The following is a 16,240-nucleotide window of genomic DNA, read 5'->3' on the forward strand; positions in this document are numbered from 1 at the left end:
AAGGCAGAGGTGGGACGTGCCAGCCATGCTGCTGTACCTCCTCTACGGCTCCGAGATGCTCAGGAGCATCGGAGTGTGGCGGGAGAGGGGGCGACTGGGCCAGGGAAAGTCCTCCCCTCCAGAGCTTGCCCTCCCAAAGGCTCCCCGGGACATGTACCTTGCTTACTGCTCCCCGAGCTCAGCTCTGACCTCCTGGAGGCTAACCGCCTGCTTGCTTTCTTCCTTATCGACCCCTCTCTTCCCAGTATATCTTCGTAGACGCCTTCGTCCCGTACCTCTGGATCACCACTGACTTCTGCAACAATATTCAGGGCTTCTCGATTCCCTTCAGAGCGGCAGACCTCCTCCTGCATGCCGGGAACCCCAACCTCCTCTTGGGCTTTGACAGGTCTCATCCTAAAAAACAGGTGAGCACTGTGGTTTAGACGGGAGGGCCGGCGTCCTGCCTCTACCCTGCCGTCGCATTCCCCTGGCCCGTTACGTGCCCCACAGCCCTTATGGCATGCCGAAATCCACCCTGCCTCGTGCCATCGCCGTGTGGTTTTGTGCTTTGACCGTCCAGAGTGTCTGATCTTGAATCGCTGTACGCAGAGCTGTCCCAAATTGGCCTGGACACCCCTTCCCTACAGGTCAGGCTGGGTTCTGACCTCTGCTGTGGTGACGATGTGGTACCTGCAGGGTGGCTGCCTTAAACATTTGCTTTCCCTTCTCCATCATTTATGCTGGTCCTTCATCCACACCGCTCCTGACCGTATCGATCTCCCCGAGCATTGCGGTCGTAACTCACCGCGCAGCGCTGGCAGCTGAGCCAGGACTGACCTCTGCAGTATTTCACGCGGGCAAGTGGTTTGTCTTGGGGTTTTGCATAACAAATTGCTTCTTGAACACAAATCCTTTTTTTTTTTTCTCCCCCGGAGCTATCGGCTACAGTTTGTAAGTAATTACAGCACCCTCAGATAGATACAGGCAGCGTAAGCCAAACCTGGAGGTGAAACAACTATCCCCCAAGATGTGAACAGGGACAGCGTACAGGCTGTACTCACAGTTTGTGCCAGTTTGAGTCGGGACAAAGCAGGGTGTGTGCTGGGCACCCCCGATGCCTTCCTGGGCGACGGAGCTGGCCGGGAGCGGTACCTTCCTCGGGCATGATGCTGGACTGACTGTCGAGGCTGGAGTCTGGCTGGCCGTACCCACGTACCTGCAAAAAAGAGGCAAAAATTGCAGCTCAGGTGCCACCGTAGGGCTTGGAAAAAAACCAGGCAGGTTTCAGGGACACAGGCCCTTGGAGGGATGGGCAGAGGGGCCGATGTGCCTGCGGGCTGGCGTGTTTATCGCTGCTACTTTTGTTGGTGCAATGACAGATACTATCTCTCCTCTTGACTTTTTCCTTACTGATGCCCACAGATCTGCAGCAACAGCGTGTCGCTGTGCTCGAGGCTGTAACGGCCTCCGAGGGGGAGACGGCTCTGCCCGGATATTTACCCTTGCTAACGCAGTCCATGAGTACATTATAATGAGTTATTTTTATTTCTGAGGTAGTATAAAACCAAGTGGATCAACAGCCAGTGAGAATTCCTTCTGGTAGGAGACTAAGGTGCAATTTTTTCCCATTTGGGTTATTCTCCCCTGCAGACAGAAAGGTTGCTGTTGCTTTGGGTAGCTGGCATATAAAGAGAAGTCATCAAAGCAGTTCACAGTTTTGCAATGGACACGTGTCTGTCCTGCCGTTGCTGCCCGAGGTTGGGTCTCTCAAAGGACTGGCTCTGTTTGGTTGCCCAGTCCCACTGCCATCTCCCACCTTTGTCGTTGCAGCTCTGGAAGTCGAATGATTTTGGCCAGACCTGGATAATGATTCAGGAACACGTGAAGTCTTTTTCTTGGTACGTGTCACCCCTGTGTGTTACACCCAGCTCCTGTCGTCTCTTGCTTCTCACCTCTGGCCTCCTTTGCCGCCCTGCGCGAATCAGGGACCCGGGTACCACAGTGTGCTCCGGCTCGGGTCCCCTGCTCCCCTTGTCCAGCCGAGACCCTGCTACCGGGGATGTGGCACGGTGGGGTGACAAGAGACAGCCACCAATGCAGGCTCCTGGGATGCTCCACATTCCCCTGGTTCTTCCATGCCCGCCCTCTTGATAAGGCTCCCGCTCCTTGCTACCCGCTGCCTTCTGCTTTGCTCTGCGAGTGCAGAAATAACACCACCGCTGCCTTCCTTTTGTTCTTCCCAGGGGAGTTGAGCCCTACGATAAGCCAAATACGGTGTACATCGAGCGGCACGAGCCTTCTGGGGCTTCCACTGTCATTCGCAGCACCGATTTCTTTCAGAGCCGAGAGAATAAAGAAATAATCCTGGAAGATGTTGAAGACTTCCAGCTCAGGGACAAATACATGTTTGCAACCAAGTCCGTGGTAAGTATTATGCGAGCAAATCACTGTGATGGTGGATGCTTCGGTACAGTACCACGGCCGCAGCGGGTGATCGCTCTGCTTGTGTCTAAAGTGCGGTGAGAGCGTTTGCTAGGGTCGGTGCTGCTCGCTGCTGCACCTTGCGTTTAGCTTGTCCCAGAGGTGTTGCTCAGGCTGCCTGCCCCGCTTCACCTCGTGCCACCGTGGACAAAGCAACACCTACCGACGCCAGTCTCCTGGCGGGGCTCGGAGCAATGGCGTTTCCCTACGCCTGCCTTCATCAGGCTGGGCAGAAGTAGGTCAGGCTGCAAAGTGCTGGGACCGGGGAAAAACCCTGGGAAGGCAGGCGAGGAGGGACGCAGTGGCAGGGGAAGGGGGGATGTGGCGCAGCAGCTCGGTGGTTAGGAGGCCGCTTGTCAGAAAGGATTACCATCACACATAGACTAGGTCCAAGTAGCCTACCGTGCTCCAGCCTGGTGAGAGACCTGGATTTTCAGTTTGCTTTCCTACGGAAAGAGGATGCGGGTGAGCAACAGCACTCTTTGCGGTCCCTTTGCAGCCCAGGCCCCCTGTACTTTTTGAAGCTGTTGGCCAGCTTCAGACAAATGTGAAAGAAAGCTAGCAGTCATCTGTGCTTTCTCTGAGGGCAAGTCCTTTACGGATGATCAGAGACATGACAGCGGAGAGGTTGAGTCCCATTCCTTCTAGAAGTGGTGGAGCAGTCGTCTTTATAGAAAATGCAAACATTGCTTTGCTCCCCCGCTGCTGCCGTCGAGTCCGTTTTAACGAGCAACCTTTGCCATTTCAGGGTGACTCCTTGCAAAACCCTGTAGCGTTTCCTAGGTGGTTGGCAGCAAGTGTGTCACCTCCGGCCACCCGAGCAGCCGCAGATTTGCTTGATGCTGGCGGGGGACGTGTTTGCGGAGCAGTTTCAGTTTCTCGGCAGCCTCTCTCGCAGGCAGTACAGCCTGCACCTCTTGGGGCCTGGCCCCTTGGCGCTACGCCTGCTCTGCAGCCTGCTGTGGTTTGCAGAAGATTTTATCTGGGCTCGCTGGTGGTGCAGAGGGAAACGTGGGGGATGGTCCGCGTCTCTGCCGAGAAGTCACCGGGCTCGGGGAGCAGCGCCCTGAAAGCACGGGGCTGGTTTGAGTCGCTACCTTTCAAGGGGTGAACTCAGTTTGGGGGTTCTTCGGGGTTGTTCCAGCTTCCGCGGGGCTCAGGGGTTGCCATCGCGCTTTGTCCTGCAGCTCTAATGACCGGCATTACACTAAACGACATTAAAATCACCCATATTCCAGGCTGAGGCAAAGACCGGTGGCAAACACGGAGGCTGAGAGAAAGGCCAGCCTGGCTGCGGACCCCTGGGCTTAGAAATGATATCCCCAGGTGTGGGATGTGGCACTCATGTCAAACCCCAGAGCGGCGCTGGGGAGGGGACAGGCTGGGCGACAGAGGCACCCAGGACTCCCAACTTCTGCTCCTCTCTGTGGGAGGTGCGGTTGCTTAGCGATATGGAGCCTAGGAAAATCAGGCCGCTTATTTTTGGAGCCTAGATCTGGGTTTAGGTTCTTACCGTTGGCATCCCATATGAAATAGGCTGCCCCCAGCTTTTTACCTTTGTGGCTTCGCACTGGTGCCTTTCATTTAACGCGAATCATTAAAAATAGGAAGGAAAGGACAGAGTGCTCTGCAGAAAGAGGAGGAATTAAACCCAGCCTCCTTACTTCCATCTGGCCAGCCAGAAAGGGCAGTTTCTCTCCTTGCTGAGCACTGCCCATGTGGATGTACAACAGGAGTGGGCAGCTGCCAGGCTTTGCCCGCACGCAGGGAGGCACACGGTTTGTGAGTTTGCCCCAGTCTGTCTTTCGGCCGCTGCTGGAGGTGAGGGTGATTTCGGGGGCGAGAGCTACTCCTAATGTGTCCCTCTGCTCTGCTGCAGCGTTTGCAGGGCAGCTCGCAGCCGCCTTCGGTCCAGCTCTGGGTTTCCTTCAACCGCAAGCCGATGCGCGCGGCACAGTTCATAACCAAGCATCCAATTAAGGTAAGTGGCCATTTCCGAGAAGACCTCCTCTCTGCCTCCTTTGCCAAGGACGCCCTCAGATGTCAACAGCAGTTTTTTCTGCGTTTCATCAGACGCTGCGGGAGCCGGAGCTGGGAAGGGACCTTGTATGACCCTGTTCGGGGGATTAGCTGAGCAAAAGCTCATGTTCGGGTGATCTTGTTGTTTACACGATGGTACTTCATTCTAGCGATTCGTGCCTCTGGAGAAATACTGGAATACCCAGAGCACTGTGTAGGGTCAGCACTGTCCTGGGTGTGAGGCTGTCTGGAAAGAGACAGTCACCGACTTCCTCCAGCACTGGTGATGGAGACTGGCCGCAAAGCCCAGATACGCAGAGAGGGGCTGAGCTCGGTGCTCAGTGCCTTGGCTCGGCTTCTGGGGACCTTACTTCTTCCCATGGCCTGGCGTGCTAGGTCACCGAACACACACTGGTTCCACCATCGTGGCCCAGAGCATCCATCTTCTCTGCGGGCAGGGGAAGCCCAGGGGGACAGCCATGGTTTGCAGAGCTTGCGATCCCTGAGCCAGACTTGCTGTGGCGTCCCCAGGCTGGTGGGGAGGAAGGAGAGCGCGAGCGGTGCGCTCCGTGTTTGGTGAAGCAGCGGGGCACGCCCCTGGCTGGGAGACGCCCCAGGCCTCAGAGGGGTCCAGGCAGAGAGAGACCTGTCACCGATGGGGCTCGGCTCCCTGTGCTGCTCCCGGGGGAATGCCGGCGGGTTGTGCGGGGCGGAGGGCAGAGGATAGCGGTCAGGGGAGGGGAAACGCAAAAGTAAAAGCAGAGGGGAAAATACCTCCTTGCAAAGTAGAAAAAGTACAAATGGGTAGAGAGAAGATTTAGCTTTCAGCTAGCTAAGAGGAAACGCTAAAGCAGCCTGTACATAAACCCTGCTGGTGTGCTCACACCTATGAAGCCTGCTCGCCTTTCATTTCCATCCAAAGGAATATTATGTTGCCGATGCCTCGGAGGACCAAGTGTTTGTGTGTGTCAGCCACGATAACAACCGTACCAACCTCTACATCTCGGAGGCAGAAGGCCTGAAGTTCTCGCTGTCTTTAGAAAACGTGCTCTACTACAGCCCGGGAGGAGCTGGCAGTGACACCTTGGTCAGGTAACGTGGGACACGCTTAATCAGATCCATCTCTCTCTAATGCGATTCTCTCTAATGAGAACATTGACCAAAGTCCCTGAAGTTTTTGGCTGCGTTTGATGGCTTGACATTCCCCACTCCCCAGACCTAGGGAGGCTGCGATTCCCAGACTCCACCTTTGTATTTCCTCGCAGGTATTTTGCCAACGAGCCCTTCGCGGACTTCCATCGCGTCGAAGGCGTGCGGGGTGTCTACATCGCCACCCTGATCAATGGCTCCTTCAGCGAGGAGAACATGCGCTCCGTCATCACCTTTGACAAGGGGGGCACCTGGGAGCTGCTACAGCCCCCGGCACAGACGCGCTATGGGGAGCAGATAGACTGCGAGGTAGCGTGGTGCGAGAAAGGACAGGGGGGCAAGCGCGGGAGAAGCCCCCCACCCTGCAAAATAGGCTGCAATGGCAGTCCTGCCATAAGGAAGTCCCTCCTTGCCTTTCCAAGTGTAGAGAGATGGGATAGGTGGGATGAGGACACAGGTGAGCGCGGGATGGAGGGTTAATGCCGCTGTGGTTTGCTTTTCCAGTTTTCTCAGGGCTGCTCTCTCCACCTGGCCCAGCGCCTGAGCCAGCTGCTGAATTTCCAGCTGCGTAGGATGTCCATTCTCTCCAAGGAGTCAGCGCCGGGACTGATCATCGCCACCGGTACCTCCTTCCTTCCCACAGTGTGCCAGGGCTTAGGGCACGTTGTTGTCAGGACGCGAGGAACTTGGCAGCATTTAGTTTGTATACACAGGTTACAAAAACACAATTAAATTGTGCATTTTGCTGTCCTATCTCTGCTGCAGTCCCTGTACAGTAATTACAGCATGTAGCTTTTACTGCAGCACAGTGATGTGAGAAACCTTGCCCGCTTTATTCTGGTCCTCCTTCCTGCCGCTATCCATGTGAAAGGTTTCTTTAACATACAGAAATTCCTGTTTGTCTCACTCCTTTACTGAAGAAAACACTTATGTGTTTTGTTTCATCATCTTTATAGCCGTAGGTTTTTCCCCAGCTGCTTTTAAAGCTTGGCTTAGTCTAAAATATTTGCTTCTGAAGAGATTAGTTTATAGTGTGAAAAATCAGCTCCTCAGTCATCATTTTGCTCACAGATAAAAATAGTTTAGAGGTGTCTGGCTTCGTTCTAAGCACTCGCTTTGCATTCCTCAAGAAGAATGATTTCTCTTGTTCTCCTAGGCTCCATTGGCAAGAACATGGCAAGGAAAACCAACGTCTATGTCTCGAGCAGCGCCGGAGCAAGGTGGAGAGAGGTAAGACTGCTCTTGTGCTTGCCGGTTTGGCCGATGCGGCGGTGCAGTGGGTAGGAGGTTAGCAGCAATAGAGATAAGCGATGTGCAGCTCTTGGGCATTACGGCTGACCTCCACATATGAATCCAAGAGCTGTAGCTGGAAGGTGCAGAATGTCCTTGAGACCAAGGCAAAAAGGGCTTTAAATGAAGGACCACGTGTGGGTTGGCGTAGAGGTGAACGGTCGCGGTCCTCTGGGTGAAGGTGGTGGGTTCAAACGCAGGAGAGCTCCCTCCTCTAGTTCTTCTTTTCGACTGGCAGGACTTGCCATCGGCATGGGTCATCTGGCCCCTTGTAGATGGGACGGACAGGCAGGACTGTATGTGAGAGTGTCCGGAGAGGCTCGACGTCTTCCAGAAAACTGGGATGTCGGCCTCGCTGTATGAGGAGTTTGATGCTGGGTGTTCTGGTCTGCGGCAGCATTTGTGGTCTGCCTGTGCATTCTGCTGCGAGTGTAATATGGTATTTCAACATCTGCAAGCTATTTAATCCTGCGAATTAAACGGCCTCCTTTTCCTCCCGTAAGTGCTGCGCGGTCTGGGTTAAGGTCTGGGCAGCTGCAGCGGCGGTGGGGACACGCCACGGGTCTGGCTGCTGCCAAAGGCGATGGGCTGAGAGCGGGCGCCTCCGAAATTCCACTGGGAAGTGGCCACGGGGAGCCACCGTTTCTCCCCGCGGGAGCCTTGCGTCAAGACAGGAGCGCTCCCCAGCCGGAGAAGGGTATCCACAAGCCAAGACTTTCAGGTGCCAACCTCCCCTGGCTCGCAGGCAGGTTTGCATTCAAGTGCCGTTAAAACATGCCGAGGAAGCGTTGACCCGCGGTTAACAACACTGAGCTCCCGGCTTGTTTGGGCCCTTTGTAAGGCAAGCAGAGGTGCAGAATGACCCAGCTCTGCCGTTCCTCAGCCGAGAAGCAGTAACCCAACTCCTCCTCTCGGCTTTGGCAAGCGGCAGGCTGGAAGGCTCGTTGCTCTCCAGATCACCGGTACGGTCTCACAGCACAGAAAAGAAAGAAACAGTGCATTCAGTGCCCTGCGCAAGCACAGCCCTAAGCACGTTAGCGTGTCCTCCGAGCAGAATCAGGCACGTTCATGCTCTCTGTTTTCATCCTGAGCTGCGCTGGGCTTCCCAGACAGGAAAAAAAGGTGGTTTTTGTCTTGGTGGTCACTAGATAGAGCTGGAGATGAGCACGAAATGCGAGTTTCTTTCCACGAGACAGATGTATGAACTGTCTCTGGGGCTTTTTTTTTTTTGCACACCATGACCCCACTTCTCTGTGAGCATTCAAGAAACCTTACAGCCCAAAAGCCAACACTTACCTGCGGTCACAGGGAGGCGGGGACTCCTTATGGAGCATCGGGAAATCCTCACAGACATAACAAAGAGCTGCAGACTGAGTCGGGGAGCGATGGGCTCTGGATTCATGTCATGGCACTTTGTTAATTCTTTCCCGGGACATGATGTGGGAGGAGCAGAATCCAGGGCGCAGTGCTGCTCTTCAACACAGCTATACGTTGGGGAAACTTGGTCTGGCTGCTCTTGACAGGAGATGTTGGCCCGTAACACTTGAATCTCTGGTGCTTCCAGATACTTGGCTTGGCCCAGGCAACCTGAAAGATTAGCTTGGGTCAGACAACATTTCTGACAAACCATGCTTTCCAGTCAAGCTTTTCCCTGCTCTGATGCACCCCTCAGCACCCTTTCTCTTCCAGGCACTATCTGGACCCCACTATTACACCTGGGGCGACCATGGTGGCATTCTTGTGGCCATCGCGCAAGGCACCGAGACCGACCAGCTCAAGTAAGCGGTGGGGCAGGGGCATTGCCTCTGGGGCTCGGGCTGGCGCCGGCACAGAGTGCCCTGCAGCGGGCAGGACCTGCCCCTGGCAGCTCTCCCAACCCTCGTTCTCCAGGTACAGCACAAACGAAGGGGAAACCTGGAAAACGTTCACTTTCTCAGAGAAGCCGGTGTTTGTGTATGGCCTGCTTACTGAGCCCGGGGAGAAAAGCACCATATTCACCATCTTTGGCTCATACAAAGAGAACGGCCACAGCTGGCTGATACTGCAGATCAACACCACAGACGTGCTGGGTAAGGGGACGGGTGACAGAGCCATCGCTGACACTGGTTGTGCCGGTGGGAGAGACGTTGTCTAACCACCCCATAGCTTTGCAGGTTACACGCTAATAAGCCCTTGCCTAAAATCAGCCGGTCCCCACGCTGCACAGCCTGCCCCGAGCATCCCAAAGGGTGCACGTGGGTTTTGACATACCCCCTCTGAGGGGCTGAGAGCGAGGAAGGGGCACGGGAGACGCTTTCAGAAGCCCAAAGCGATCTAGAAACCTCAGGCTACAACCTACACTATTTAATCATCTAAGCTCTTGCATTGCCACTGACGCACACGCAAAGTTGGGCGCCTAAATACAAATCGGGCAAGGAAAAAATCTTTGGTGCTCTTGCCCTTCATCCTATTTTCCAAAAGAGACCCTGGAGAGGTGTCCTCGAGTCCCGTTAGCAGCAGACCCTGCTGCCCCAGCTGTCCCATGGGAGCCGGGGAGGAGAGGGCATCGCCTGTGGGGCTATGGTACCACCGTCCGTGTTCGGGTGCCCCGTCCCTCGCAGCCCATGTCCACGTGGACCCGGCTGCTGAAGGTGCTCGCATCCCCTGCGCTCTCCCCATACCCCTTCCCTTCGCCAAGGGATTTGTTGAAAAGGAAAAGGGAAAAAAAAAAAACGCTTCTGAAGGCTTGTGCCTATGAATGTTTTATAACCCATTTCAGCTTTGATTGTGAGGCAGCATTTTAATCAAAGAGCAGTTAAACCCAGCAGAGAAATTTGCTTGACTAAAATTTATAACTGATTCCCTTGACATTTTGTTAGAAACGGATCTGTTTGGTAACCAGAATGACTTCATTTAAATGAGGCATTGCAAATTCACTGTCACCGCGACAGAGCTGCTTGTTGCCTCCTGTCACCGAGTGCCGCTGCACGCTCCGAGCTGAAATACTTTCTGCTCTGCCCTTTCTTTTGGGCCAGGGTTTGAGCCTTGAAACTGTGTGTGTGGGGGAAACTCCTCATTTTGTGCTAGAGGAGGGTGGGGAGGGTAAAGGGACAACGGGCATCTTCATGATGCATGAGTGGGTCCCAACGCGCCTGCCCTCGCTCCGAGCATCCTGGGTCTCCATGCCACTAGCCATGGCAAGAAGTCGAGGTTAATGAAGCCTCCTCGGAGGCTGGGCTGGCTGCTCGGAGCCTGTGGCTCCCCTCGAGAGGCCTTTACACCCCTCTCCTGAGAGCAAGGCTCTCTGTGTCCCTCCCGGTCCCCGGGGCGCGGCGCAGGACACGATAGCGTGCTTTGCACATCCTCGCCGGGCACGTATTGGCAGCGGTGACCAAGGGACGTCTGTGACCCTCTTGCTTTTAAACCCTTGGTCCGGGTCACGGCAAGGAGCGCGCCTTTCTTCACCCCAACCTCGTTCCTTCTCTTAGGGGTCCCTTGCACGGAGAATGACTACAAACTGTGGTCGCCCTCCGACGAGCGAGGCAACGAATGCTTACTGGGGCATAAAACCGTTTTCAAAAGGAGGACTCCTCATGCGACCTGTTTCAATGGGGAAGATTTTGACAGGCCTGTCATGGTCTCCAACTGCTCTTGTACAAGGGAAGACTTTGAATGGTAAAGACCAATTAATTTCTTTTAGTCTGGATTGTAAGTCGGAGATAAATATCTGTGACCGATCACTCAAAGTGAACAAACATCCAATTTACTTAGCTCTTTGTATCGCTGCTTGATTTTATAGCAAAGAGGAAACTAAATAGACTGAAAACATCCTTTCATTAATAACGGGGCCTGAGACTTAATTAATGTCTTTAGAGCCTTTCAGGAGCCTTTGAAAGGTTCTATAGAAGAGGAGAGTATTGTTAATGCATCACCTTTCAAATGATGGCAGACAATTTCCCATCGCGCATAGAGATCCTCCGCCAAAAAGCTTAGTGACCCTTTAGCCACAGGGATGCAACTGGCCTGGCTCTATCATTTTATCTGCGATTTGCCCATTACTGACATTGCACAGCTCTCAGGATTGGGAAACACACTCCAGGAATCTGATACAAAGGTTTGGGGTCAGCAAGTGAACTGCTTTTCAGGGACCGGACTTTGAGCGGAGCTCACGGCCCGACCAAGCACGTGCCCAGTGCACACAGTGAGGGACAGGGCTCCAGACGTGCCTGTCCGATGCCGAGACAGAGACTGAGTCCGGCTTGTCGTGAGCAGACTGGGAATAGGGCTGGGGGGGACCCGGTTCCTGCCTCAGAATTGCATCCCTGGCCTCTTTGCAATATCAGATTGACGTAACCTCTTCCACGGCATTTTCCAAAGAACAGATGCACCGTCACTCCCATTTTACCGACAGAAAAAGCCAAGAGACAGACCAGTGACCTAAGCCAGCTAGCAGAACCGGGACATGCGGCCAGATTTTCAGGGCACGCTTGCTCAGCTGTGCCTTGCTGCCTCACCTACCCCAGTCTGCTCGGCCACTGTCAAGCTTAGTCCAAAAATGTTCTTGAAATGTCCTGGAGACGGACGCTGGCTGGCCGTGAGATATTATTATGCAGCTAAATACTGATAATAAATGAATGGACTTCTGAGATCCTTCGGGTTCTTAAAACTTCTATGCAAAAATACAGCGGAGTAATAGTATAGCATAACTGCATTTTTTCCTTTTCCCCTCATCCTTCCTTACATCTTTCTTTCTCCTTGCAGTGATTTTGGCTTTAAGCTGAGTGACGACTTATCCTTAGAAGTTTGCGTCCCTGACCCTGAGTTTGCCGGGAAACCGTATGACCCGCCGGTCCCTTGCCCTGTGGGCTCAACGTACAAGAAGACTCGAGGGTACGCGTTGTCCTTGGGAGGGGAACCTAATCTTCTAAATGCTGGGTTTTATCCTCTTGGTGATTAAAAATCCCAAACAACCACAAAACCACACACAAACGCCCCATGAGCAGCAGTAAACAAATTGCATGTTTGGATATACGTTGCAACTAAGCAGCACTGCTTATTCTAGCCGTGCAGGGTGGCATGTTAACAGTTTCCATGACATAAAGTGCCTGGCTGGATGTGTTGCAGCTACCGAAAGATCTCTGGGGACACTTGTACGGGTGGAGACATCGAGTCACGGCTCGAAGGGGAGCTGGTACCGTGCCCGCTAGCTGGTGAGTACGTACGGGATTGCTTCGGGCACAAGGGCTTCATTCATAAAACCTTTGGCCAGTGCCGGACAGACCGCGCACCAATTCCCAGAGGGCTCTCAGACAAAACCTATGACACAGGAGCTGAAATGCTTCGGTCAGTTATAAATCCATCATCTCCTGTCCTGTCCAGCACCAAATGAGCTTCTGAGGGACCTGCTGAGGCGCAGCTTCAGCCCGCGGAGCAGAGCCCTCTCTGCTCCTGAAGACACAGAGGTGGAGCCCCTCAGTGCAGTCTCTGGGCAGGAACCCTCTTATCCCCATCACGTCCTCACTGTAGTGGGCTTGAAGCCAACCAGAAAGACAGTTGATCGAGGAGTTAGATCAAAAATACCCCTCATCCTGAGGAAACCCTTGGGAAGGTGCTGCCCTGAGACAGGCCGCCGTACGCTGTCGAACGACGGCTGTTTGGGGCCAGACCGGGGCAGATGCTGCCCTTTAATTCTCAGACACGTCCCTGCCACGCTTCGCCTCCATCCTATTTTCTCCTCTCAAATGTACCAGGCACTGAAACGGTCTCGTGCTCCTGCGCTGCCAAAGTTATTTGCATTCTGCTTGTTACAGCTTTAATTTAATCTGCCGTCACGAGCTGCGTGATTAGCATGCTGCCGCACAGCAGCTCAGGAGCGAGCCCGAGACATGGAAGAGGCTTGTGTAAGGGATGGGGCAGCACGTAACAGGGGCTGAGCTGAGCTTTTCCTGCACTGGCCTAAGATTTTTCAGGATGCAAAAGATATTCCAGGTGCAAAACAGCCCAGCGAGTGCCTGGGGAAGCGTTTCCTCTGCTGGGATTCAAGCCAACGCCGTGCTAAGTTTTCCTCCTCGTTCAGAACCTGACACGTTGTTCACCCCTCCGAGCCCTCTCGAGCTATTTGGAGAGCTGTGTTAGTCATGCTGAGAAGGGCCCTGCCGATTGAAAAATAAACCTGCAGTCCCCATCGGGCTGGGCTTTGAAGTGCCGCGTTCCCAGAGTATTTGCTGATCGTCTTCAGATACATGTTGGCTCGCACCATGGTAACACTTTCATGTACGGTATCTGTTTCGTATCTCCGCATAATCTCATTAGGGATGCACAGCCAGAGTTACTTACTGACATTAGCTTTACTCATTAATAGCATTATTGGACTTTACCGGTAGTGTGCTAATGCTCAGGAGACTTGGTCCCGGACCAGTATCCCATTACACTGGATTCTGCGCAAATTAGAAACAAAACCCACCCTGGGATATTCACTGCGGTGGTGGCGTCCCTTAGGACTTGCAGATTTACATCACTCCCACCTTTTTTATGAGATTTTTGAGGAACAGGAGATCAGTATTTTGTTTCTAATGGGCGGCACGCTGACGTGGGAAGGAAAGGGGCACGACGGATTTTGCCGTCCCTACCTCCTCCTTCAGCCCCTGGAAGGAACAACGGCCGCAGTGTGTTCCCTGCACAAGTGTGCACGGGACCCACATAAGGCTATTAGCGCGTTCTCATTAACCTGATCCCACCGAGACAAAGGGCCTTTGCCTCCCTTACGCTGAGGTGCTAAAATGTACAAGTTGGGGGGTAAGAAAAAAATACCTGGTGTTTTCTTTTGGCCCCTCGAGCAGCCTAAAAACGGCAAGAGGCGTCTAAACAAGGCGCTCCCTGTTCTTGCAGAGGAGAACGAGTTCATTCTCTATGCCACCCGCTACTCCATCCACCGCTACGACCTCGCCTCCGGCGTCAGCGAGGAGCTGCCCCTGGCTGGGCTGCGAGGGGCTGTCGCCCTGGACTTCGACTACGACCACAACTGCTTGTACTGGGCCGACATCACTCTGGACATTATACAGGTGAGCGCCCGTGTCACCGCGTCCTTGCACCAAGGCAGGTGTTGCGTGCACACCCTGAAATGCAAATATTTATCTTGGGTACTCCTCCTGCCTGCCCTGTCTGTTAGGGCTTGCCTCGCACACCTGACCGCGCTTCGCCTTGAGGCTGCGGAAGTTCCTCATCTTTTATCCTGATTTATTTTTTTTTTCAGCGTCTTTGTCTCAACGGCAGCTCCGGGCAAGAAATAATCATAAGCACCGGGCTGGAAACAGTGGAAGCTTTGGCCTTTGAACCTCTCAGTCAGTTGCTCTACTGGGTCAATGCCGGCATTCCCAAAATTGAGGTACGGCTGTGCCCACCCCTGCTACCAAGAAGTGATTATATCAGTGCATCTTTTGAGGTAGCCGGGACCTAAGTTGTCTGCCACCCTAAAATCTCACTGCTGGTGGGGCATTACTGAACGCTGACCCTCGTCCCACATCCCGCTTTATTGGATCTAAATGCAAACAGGGTATGATAACATTCAGCCCTGTCTACTTAGACAGAGATCAGTTCGTGAGGCCGAATCACGCAGCAGAAATGGGGGGGAAAAAAGCACCATCCTTGCGCAGTACGCATGGAGCGCTGCCGCAGGCGGCTGCTCGCTCAGTCACATGGAATTGTCCATAACTGCACCCATCTATCCTCTTTTATCGCCTGCCTCACAGTAACTGCTCCCTGCGCCCACGGCGGCTATTTTATTAGGGAGCAGTAATTACCTGCCACAGACTTCACGTAACTTTAACCAGTGCAATTGCCCTCCTCGATGCCCACAGTAAACACACCCCTCCTGGTTTTGGTTGTGACTCTAGGTTGCCAATCCAGACGGAGACCTGCGACTCACCGTCCTCAATTCCTCGATACTTGAACGGCCCAGAGCCCTCGCTCTGGTTCCCCGAGACGGGTAAGAAAGAAAGCATCGCAAATAATCTGCTGCCTTGCTATTCCCGTCCTGCACCGCCACCCTCATAAGAGGCAAAAACGAGGGAGGGTGCTGCACCCTCCTGCACCTCCGAGCTTAGCAAGGATGGGGACGGGAGCGGTGGCAGGCAGTGCGGCTCCCAGTCCTGCATCCCTAAGGTGCCAGCCGCCTCGGAGCAGAGGTCACAAACTGTTTTTTTCTTTCGATTAAACTGCTATTTTCCTCCCCATACAACACATCTACCAGCAAATCACTTTTGCTGCCAGTAAAACTGGTCTGGTCAGTGGGGAAAGCTGCAGTGACGCGCGAGAATCTGAGCCGTGCTCAAATTCCAGCGCCAAACGCAAGTTACATCTGAGTATGGCTTTGGCGCGGCTGCTGCGTGCAAATGTAGCGCTGACCGTCCCGAGCTGCCTTCAGCCATATGTGCCAAAGCAAAGCGGTTCGACGCAAGGTAACCCCCAGCTGCACTCACAGCACAGAACCTGCAGCTAAATAAGCCTCTCTGCTGCTCGTAGATGTGCCAGTCGTGTTCCTTAGAACTGCAAAGAGCTCCCTTTCCAAAGGCACGTCTTGCAAGAGATGTGCAATATCAAGTATTCAAAGCTCTGCTTCATAACTTGTTTCCTTTTGATGAGCTGTTTTGTTATTATTTCACGTAACCTCCCTGCCTGTTGTCAGGTTGATGTTCTGGACCGACTGGGGAGACTCCAGAGCCGGCATTTACAGAAGCGACATGGATGGCTCATCGGCCGGGTGCATTGTTTCAGAGGGCGTGCGGTGGCCAAACGGCATTTCTGTGGATGACCACTGGATCTACTGGACCGAAGCCTACATGGACAGGATCGAGAGGGTCGATTTCAACGGGCTGCAGAGATCCGTGATCCTGGACAGTCTCCCTCACCCTTACGCTATTGCTGTGTTTAAGGTAGGTATGCGGCGCCTCGTTTCTCATCAGCATGCGTTTCCATAGCAGACAGGCTCAGAGGTCGTTGCGCTTATGGGGCGGGTAGTGGAAGAGCTTTGAGCACACTGGATTTGGGGGGTAGGAGCAGGCATGATGCTTGCTCTCTTTCTGCTCCGAGCAGAAAGGTGCCGTTGAAACCAGGCCCAACATCCAAGAGACGTGCAGCTTTCCGAAGCAGCTGCACTGCAGTATCTTCCCCAGATTGTTTGCCACTCAGTAGGCGTGCCTGCTGCTTCCGTCCCTGCTCAAATCCCAGCTCAGGTCTTCCTCTGCTTCTGCCCCTTGGGCTGGGGAGACTTTGTGCTCTCGATTGCCCGGTGTGTCCAGGTGGTTAGGGTGGCTTAGTGCAGGTACCCGCTGATGAGCGCGGC

At 53.8% G+C, this 16,240-nt stretch overlaps 1 protein-coding gene across 3 annotated transcripts in view; it reads left to right on the forward strand.

The window, feature by feature from the left end:
• The window catches only part of SORL1 (sortilin related receptor 1), a 53,091-nt gene that overhangs the window by 11,403 nt on the left and 25,448 nt on the right, over positions 1-16,240 (forward strand). For all 3 annotated transcript variants that reach the window (XM_063355234.1, XM_063355232.1, XM_063355233.1), the window contains exons 4-20: positions 246-407; positions 1,813-1,880; positions 2,226-2,406; positions 4,343-4,444; positions 5,405-5,574; positions 5,748-5,940; positions 6,136-6,253; positions 6,788-6,861; positions 8,611-8,699; positions 8,812-8,990; positions 10,389-10,575; positions 11,662-11,790; positions 12,025-12,110; positions 13,789-13,961; positions 14,153-14,284; positions 14,793-14,884; positions 15,584-15,830. In XM_063355234.1, the coding sequence (XP_063211304.1) occupies positions 246-407; positions 1,813-1,880; positions 2,226-2,406; positions 4,343-4,444; positions 5,405-5,574; positions 5,748-5,940; positions 6,136-6,253; positions 6,788-6,861; positions 8,611-8,699; positions 8,812-8,990; positions 10,389-10,575; positions 11,662-11,790; positions 12,025-12,110; positions 13,789-13,961; positions 14,153-14,284; positions 14,793-14,884; positions 15,584-15,830 (2,382 nt within the window). The remainder of the gene's footprint in view (positions 1-245; positions 408-1,812; positions 1,881-2,225; positions 2,407-4,342; positions 4,445-5,404; positions 5,575-5,747; positions 5,941-6,135; positions 6,254-6,787; positions 6,862-8,610; positions 8,700-8,811; positions 8,991-10,388; positions 10,576-11,661; positions 11,791-12,024; positions 12,111-13,788; positions 13,962-14,152; positions 14,285-14,792; positions 14,885-15,583; positions 15,831-16,240) is intronic.

The sequence above is a fragment of the Chroicocephalus ridibundus genome, chromosome 18 (genome assembly GCF_963924245.1).
Source record: "Chroicocephalus ridibundus chromosome 18, bChrRid1.1, whole genome shotgun sequence".
Classification (NCBI taxonomy): domain Eukaryota; kingdom Metazoa; phylum Chordata; class Aves; order Charadriiformes; family Laridae; genus Chroicocephalus; species Chroicocephalus ridibundus.